Source organism: Haliaeetus leucocephalus, unplaced genomic scaffold (assembly GCF_000737465.1).
Source record: "Haliaeetus leucocephalus isolate CR32 unplaced genomic scaffold, Haliaeetus_leucocephalus-4.0 Scaffold110, whole genome shotgun sequence".
Taxonomy (NCBI): domain Eukaryota; kingdom Metazoa; phylum Chordata; class Aves; order Accipitriformes; family Accipitridae; genus Haliaeetus; species Haliaeetus leucocephalus.
Window position 1 is genome coordinate 2023599 of NW_010972546.1, and position 7770 is coordinate 2031368.

General features: G+C 58.2%; 1 protein-coding gene across 1 annotated transcript in view; it reads left to right on the plus strand.

Moving 5' to 3' along the window:
* Positions 1–5784, plus strand: part of RAPGEFL1 (Rap guanine nucleotide exchange factor (GEF)-like 1) — a 10184-nt gene extending 4400 nt beyond the window's left edge. The window contains exons 14-16 of the mRNA XM_010585711.1: positions 3212–3335; positions 5527–5627; positions 5749–5784. Of these exons, the coding sequence (XP_010584013.1) occupies positions 3212–3335; positions 5527–5627; positions 5749–5784 (261 nt within the window). The remainder of the gene's footprint in view (positions 1–3211; positions 3336–5526; positions 5628–5748) is intronic.
* Positions 5785–7770: the final 1986 nt, after the last annotated feature.

Here is a 7770-nt window from a genome sequence, read left to right on the forward strand (position 1 = left end):
GGGGGGCTCTGCGCGGGGGTCAGCGGGGTCCGCAGGGACGGTTGTGGGGGAGTTTCCCAGGGGAGGCACTGGTGCAGCTGGGAACGGCTGTGCTGGAGGGGTGTTGGCAGAGGGCACTGGTGGAGGCCGGGGGTCTCTGCGGGGATGCCGGGGAGAGCTTCTTCCCACCCACCCCCCCCGCCCTGCTTTTCTCCATGTCACAGGAAGGTCCCCGTCATGTTCTTCACTTTGTCCCCCTTCCAGTAGTGCATCCCTGGGTGAACAGGGGGGGACTCTGGGTTTGGGTGACTGGTTGCGCCGTCCTGGGCGGGGGGATGATGCTGCCAGGGTCAGGCCAGGAGCAGGGTCTCCAAGCAGCATCATGGTCTGGTGACTCCTCTTGGCCCGGCCCTGGCAAACTGTGGCCTGAGCAGCCTCTGCCTGTGAAAACCCAAGCACGGGGCAGCATATGGCTGGGCAGCAGAGTGCTGCGAGTGCCACGGTGGAGGCTGAGCTCTTCCTTCTGCTCTGGGTAAACACAACCGCGGCTGCGTGCTCCCGGTCTGCAGGCCTTCCCCACCCATGTAGCCGTACGGTGGTGCCTGCCCCTGCCAGACACTGCCCAGGCAGTGCCCCAGCCTTGAGGACTGAATTCCTGCTGTGGGTTTACACTCCAGACCCCTTCAGAGCCCTGGTTGTAAGCAATTGAAATAAGTAGCATATTTTTTTCCATGTGTCCTTTGGGACGGAGGGAGAGCGGTGGCACCAGCAGCCGCAGCCTTTCCCCCCCACGAAGACTCAGCAGAATTGACGCGGCTTGCGCCTGCCCTTGAGTTTGCGGCTGGCCCTGGCAAGTGGCTCTTGCCCACCCTGGCTCTCTGTTCGCAGTTCCCAGTATGCCTCAATGTCCTCGGCCGCGATGCGGGAGGGACACGGATGGGTTCAGGCTGTGGGGTACGTGTGCTGTGTAGGGATGAGCCCAGCAGGTGGGCTGCCTCTGTGAGCCATTGTGGCTGGACACTGAGCTGTCCCTCCTCAGGGCTGTGCTCTCATCAAGGTGTTGCTTGTTTTGGTGTTTGCCCTGTCACAGAGAAACCACAGTGAGCCCAGACCTGGGGGAAGCAGCGGTCAGGTTGGATTTGGGGCACTGCAGGCCAAAGCTCCAGCAAGCCCAGTGCTGCGCAGCGTTCTCTGAAACAACTTATTCTCCAAGCACTGCTCAGAGACAGATTTTTTTGCAGTGGTTTACCTTGAGTCCCTGTTGCTGTTAACCACGGCTCTGCTCCAGCTACCCCCCTGTGGTGAGCGGGGTGGGGGCCCAGGCTGTGTCCCATCCATGTCCTCCCCCCAAACCTGCTTGGACTTGGGGCAGCATTTCTAGGGCCTGTGGGGTGGGATGCAGAGAGAGGAGATGCTGGCTGCCTCCTGACCCTCAGCTGATGAGTGGATGTGGGGAGTTGAACGCCTCGTGACTGCTCCGGGTTTCCTCACTCTGCCGTCCAGGCGAAACATGGGCTGGGGGCTGCTGCCACCCCCAGCCGGTGGGAAAGGTGGCAGCAAGGAGCCGGTGCAGCAACGTCCTCAGGCCAGGTGGAGGCAGAGGTTTTGCATGAAAGTAATTTCAATGAACCACAGCCTGTGCGCTGGGCTGAGCAGGAGCCCTTGGAGAGGTGCCGCGATCCCAAATCGGCCTCGTTTTACCTTTGGCAGACTTGGCTGCGGGTGGGCGTCCGCCTGGGTTGCTCTGGCCTGGCCTGATCTCTGGTGTGGAGTGTCGCTGCCCTGCTGACGGCTGCCAGAGAGGATCTAATCTGACCTGACTCCCCTCTCCGCTGCCGAAGGAGTCGGCTTGGTTTGCAGATGAGGTGTGAATCCGCCCGGCTCCATCTCGGACATGCTCTCCGGGGCAAAGCTACCTGGCGAGTGCATCCTCTGCTTTTCACAGCTCAGCTGCCTGCCTTCATTCCTGCCTGTCTCAGCTTATCCAGTGTGTCGTGTCCCTGAGGTGTGCCGGCACCGCTGCTTCGGCTGAGACCCCTGGGGAGATGTCCCCTCTTTGCACCTCGCGTGACGGTGGCTTCGCTCCCTGCAGTGGGGGCTGCCAGGCGGTGGCACGGCGGCTCCCCCACTCACAGCCATGCGTTGTTGCTGGAATGCAAAGGCAGAGCCTGTTTTCCCATGGTTGCTCCGGGACTGGGAGCACAGACCCCTCTTTGTGCCCTGGGGGGCGAGGGAGGGCTTGGCTTCGTCCCACTGCGAACAAATGGGAACTGTCGGCCACGGCGTGCCAAGCGGGTGCCATCTGGAGTGTGTGTCGTGCCCGGTGCTGAGACGTGATCTTGGCACGGAGGGGAGCACGGCTGACCGGTGCCACCTTTACCACCGCCGCCCGCCCTTCTGCCTCCCTCTCCAGTGAATTGGGCTTGTTTGAATTAGTTTCTGCCACTAAAAGTAGGTCTGCAGTTCCGCACCATGGCAGGCCGGCTGGTGCCGCAGACGTGCAAGGCTGCAAAGCTTTCGGCTTCTGCAGCCGCGGGGTATTAGACCCTGACACAAAAGTCACTGCGCAGAGTGCCCCTCTGCTGCTGTTGGATTTTCTGCTTTTGCTGAACGCATTCCCTCCGAGATGAGGCATGCCGGGCCCCCCCTCTCCGCCAGCGCCAAGGTGACGGGGCATGTTCCAGGTCAGGGCTCGCTTCCCGCTTTGCTTTGCTTTAAAGTGCTGTTGTCGAGGCACTCTGGTCCTTGTCTGACCTACTTACTTACATCTGGCTGCTTGGAAGGAAGGCAGATTTGCTCTGCCAAAGAAGTAGCTTTCTGCTGGGAAGCAAAGGTGGGAGGAGGGAGCGGTGGGGGAAAGTGCCCTCCTAATGAGGGGCTGAGAGTGTTGGGTTTCTCCTGCTGCCTTTGCCAGGGCAGCTCTGGAACGAGCACAGCTCCCAGGCCTTGCTCCTTGCTCTGATGTTACAAGGTTGGTTCAAAAATTAAATGGTCTTTTCCAGAGTTGAGCCAGCTTCTTCATCAGCAGCTTTGGGGGGGGGGCTGTGGTACTGGGAGCCGAAACTGGCTGTGGGGTCTCTTGCAGTACAGAGGCTGTGGAGCTCCATGCCCTGGCGTGGCTCTGGGGTTTGGGTGCCTCTCTGCTTCCTTTGGCCCATCCCCACTCCCCTTTCTTCCTCTGGTGTCTCCCACATGCAATACCATAACCGTAGACATTCCTGCTGCTGGGCAGGACTGGCTGCACCAGCCAGAGCCGCAGCAGCCCCATGCCCTGGGCGCAGACTCTCCCTCTGGCAACCCCCGGGGTGGAGGCAGCTCAGGAGGAATGCTTGTGGGGAAAGGGGAGAAGCTGTCGGGTGGGTGCGGAGGTTTGCGGGGAGCTCCGCTTTCCCCTTTCCAGCAGGAGCAGGTGAGGGGAGTTGCAAATGCTGTTCGGCAGGTAAATGTTGCTCGCAGCGTGGCCCCTGGGTAGTCTGGGCCGTGGGGAGATGTGGGCGTGCCAGGCCCTGCGTGCTGGGATTCGGTGCTGCCGCGCTCAAGTGTCCTGGTCAGGTCTGACCTGCTGTCGTGGTGCTCCTGCAGCGATGCACGCTGTGCTTGCTTTCGCCCGGGGCCTGTCTCTGCTTTCACCAAAGCAGCTGGGCACCTTCCCTGCGTGGCCAGCGGTGTTTCCTCCTGCAGATGTGGGGCTTAAATCTTCCCTCGCCTGGGCTGGAGTCTGGGTCGGTGGCCCGGGGGTGCTTGTGACTTCGCCCAGGAGCTGGCAGTGATGGGGTTGCCTCTGCAAGGACCGTCCGACCCTGTCGCTGAGTCTCTCCGTCTGTCACACCCCGTTACTAGATCATGTCTCAAAGCAAGCCCTCCTCTCCCTCTGCACCGGCTGTAAATTTGCAGCGTGTTCTTGGCACCTACCGACCTGAAAAGCAGCCGAGTGTGGATCCGACTGTGCGGAGAACTCGCTCTGACAGGGCTTGGCTCGGTTTCCCCTTGGCATTGACACAGGCGCTTCCTTCGCACTCTTACACCTCCCGCAGCTGTGGCTGTCGCCGGGCCCTTGCCACCTTCAGCCTCCTGCCCCAGCAAGGGCTCTGCTTGCCATAAGCCGTCCTGTCGATCCTGTGGCACGGATCAGCCCCGTTTGTAAGGTTTCTGTAGCTTTAGGGTCTTGCAAAAACATCAAGTGTAAATGTGTGTCCCAGAATAACACTTAAGTGCTGGGTATTCTATGGTAGCTTGTAAATTTTCTCCTAACGACTCTGACTGCAATCCTAGTTAGAGGAAAGATGCGTTTCTTTAGCCAATTAATTTTTTTAGAAGCAGTCAGCGATGGTTTTCCGAGTGGCTGCTTCCTTTCTGTGAGGCCGTTGTGGCTTTGGGGTGGTTTGGGGTGACTTTGTTCTGCGGCAGGGACTGCGCCCTTCCAGCAGGCACCTCCCGACGGCGCCCAGCGACTTGCACTCTGCCTCAGTTACTTGCCCTGTGTATTCTGGATTGTGAATCGGCGTATCTCTGCTTGGCCTTTGCCTAGGAAAACCCTGAGAATACTTGGCTGGGTTTCGTGGAACAAAAGGAGACCTCGCGCTCCAGCCCTGCTCTGCTCGTCTCCTTCAGGGCTGCTTCCCGCAGCCGGGCTCGGAGCAGCTCTTGCAAAAGAGTCGGCACGGGAGACTGGTGAGCAGGCAGAGCCCCAGCACCTCTGGCCTGCAGGAGAGGGGTGGCAAAAGGGACTAGAGCTGGAGGTCTCTGTCCTCAGCCTCCCCGAAAGCCCCATCAGCAGAGGAAAAGGGAGGGAGCATCAGAGATGCCTGGCAGGAGGTGGGAGAGACCCCAGCGGGGGCACAGTGGGGGGCTGTCTGTCCTGGAAGCTCCTGGTCAGGGCAGGGGAGACCAACCCAGCCCTGGGTGCTGCCTTGCTGAGCGAAGGGACCGAAGGACTGCAGGCAGAGCAGGAGGGCAGCCGCTGCAGGGGCACAGAGGGGTCTCGGGTGTGTTTAAGCCGAGTGCTTAAACACAGGCGGAGGCTGGTACAGGGGTTTAAGCTGGAGCTGGTCTTTAAAGGCACAGTTATGCACCATCCAGAGCAGGAGACCTCCAGGTAGCATGTGTGTGTGTAGTTCATGGATTTTCACCAGGGTTTTTTTCACGGTTATAACCAAACTCTCTGGGTGGGGGCCTGGGGACTGGGCAGACCACCAGCTTTTCTCCTAAAATACCGGCACAGCCCATTTGGTCTCATGGCACAGTGACTTTTTGCAGAGGTGCTGCCTGTTAGGCCCCCACACCAGGGCAGGGCTGTGTCTCCCGGGGGGCAGTCGAGGAAGACCCAGAAATGTCAGACCCTCAGCATTGGCCTGGCATTGCTTCTGCTGAGAGGGTGGGCCGGCTTGTTGCCAACAACTCAGATATTGGGGTGAGTTTGGGAGAAAAGCTTGGCACGGGGGTTTGGTTTGAAAGTGTGGCCTTCAGTGGGGGCCCCCTGCAATTAATGTGCTTTTTTTGGCAGAGAGTTTCACCTGGGCATTTTGCTGTTCCTGCCTTGTGACTCAGACCTGTATTGGCAGACGCTGCAGCAGCGGACGGCGTCAACTCAGGGTGGCAGGCTGGAGCTGGAGACTGGCTGCCTGCTCCTGTGTAAGGCTGCCGGTACCGTAAGCTCTGCGCTGTGGAGCGTCTGGTGCTGTTTTACAGATAACTTTGTGCACTGTCGGTTTTGAGTGACGGTCGGAAGAGCCGCGGGTTCATTCGGTGTTCCTTGCTCTTCGCTGGTAGTGTGTCAGCCGCAGCCTGGCGGAAACGAAAGACTGACTGTGCTGGGTACGTCATGCAGAGCCTCAGATGTGGCTCGTTAGTGCCTGCCTCTAAATAAGCCTGGCATCAGTGGGCTTTAAAAGGCTCTCAGAGGTGGCTGGAGCTCTTCTCTGCTCCCTGTCCTGCTTGGAGCAGCCTGAAGCCACCAATATTTTCCTTGCTCCCCTTGTGCCTTGAGGGGCTCCCGGCTCCGCTCCAGCGTGCAGGCATTGTTTGCTCTAAATGCACAGACAGCATTGGAGCACACAGTGAAGGGGATGGTGCACGTTGGCAGTTGATTAAAAAGGCATTTTTATCTGAACAGTAACATCACCGGGCTCGGGACCTGCTTTCTATTCAGCGGCGTATTGTTCTCCATGAGGCGTGGGCCATGCAGCATGTTATTCCCAGCCATGGGTCACCTCGAAGCAGCCGGGAAGTCCCTGCGTCTCCCGCCGCTTCCTCCTGCTGGAACAATTGGAGATGTCTGTCAGAGAGAGCGGTGGTTCAGAGCGGTTCCTGCCCGGTCCCTTCGTGTGCCACCTCTCGCTCCCTGGCTTCCTTTCCCTTCTTGCCTGGCACATGGGACAGGGAGAGGCAGGGAAGTCTGCGGGCCCTTCTGGGATGGGCTTTTCCTGCTCTTCCCTTTGCTGCAGCCCCTAATGTCAGGACATGATTCCTCGCTCCTGATTAAAGGTTTCCTCTGCCAAGTGAACCGAGCTGAGCTTGGTGGAAAGCTGCTAAAGGATGGCCTGACTCTGGGGTCTGTCCCATGGTCAGGAATGGGGAAGCCGTGGCTCCACCAAGGGCTGTGGAATTCAGCCCTGAGGCGTTAGAAACTTTTGTGTTCAGGGTTTTGTTAAAAATGCATTGTCAGTGACCGTGGATTGTTAATAATTCACAGTGAATGTCTGAGTCCCGCGGGGCTGGAGTGTGTCTGTCTGTCTGCACGCAGAGATGCACCGGCTCTTTGAGACGCTCCAAATCGAGATGGCAGCTCGCTCTCTTAAAGCATGCTGATACGATTTTAAAAGCCTGAATGACCTTAAATCCTGCGATGGCTGTCTTTCAGGATAAATTATTTATGTCGCATCTTCAGTGCTGCCGAAGCCCTCGCTCCTCAGGAACGGGCGGAAATGTCAGGCTTTGGAGGACAGGCTCTGAATTTGGAAGGACTGTGCTCAGGGTAACGAGGAACTGAGGGTTTGGATGGGAAGAGGTGGAAGATAAAGGCGCCCTGCGAGGCGGGGGCGGGAGGGAGGGTGTTTGAGAGGTCCAGCCTTGGAAGTCGTCCCCAAACCGGTGCAGCCGCATTCTGCAGCCGACATCAGAGGGCTGGAAATTCCTCTTGATCTGCAGTTCAAAGCCGCTGCCTCCCTGAGGATGAAGCGCTTCATCTCGGGTTTGCAAATGCAGGCTCGCCGCGGCAGCCAGCGTAGCTGTGAAATACAAATCTGCCACAGCACCCAAATCCCCCTGAAAAGCAAGGAAACGTGCTTATGGCATCTGAAGGTCACTGCTGCCTGTCCTGCTAAAAAAGCAAACCCTCCTGAGGGATGAGCAGGATCCAGGGCTGCTTGCTGGAGAAGGCATTTCGTTTCCCTTCACAGCAAATGGGGACTTGAAAAATGCCTGAAAAACGTGGCGTGTAGTCCTGTCCAGGCCAGATCTGGCTAATTCGGCTGTTTTATGGGAGAGGGGGTCTGCTGAATATAGCATTCTTGGGTTTTAATAGTGTTTTGAACCCAGGGTTGGCAGGGGAGTGCTGATTGAAAATGCTGCAGGACTGCCCCGCAGTTGGTGCTGCTGTGGGGCGAGGAGTGCTGTGGTGATGGTGGGGTCCAGAGTGGCTGCTGAGCAGCAGCTCTGGAAGCAGCTTTCTGCAGGGTCACCTCAATTTCAGTGAACTCTCTCTCCTCCAAAGTGATAGCTTTTCACACGTTGTCTTCCTCCCAGTTTTCTCACAGCCTTCTTGGGTTTTGTTTTTTTATTTTAAAAGGAAAG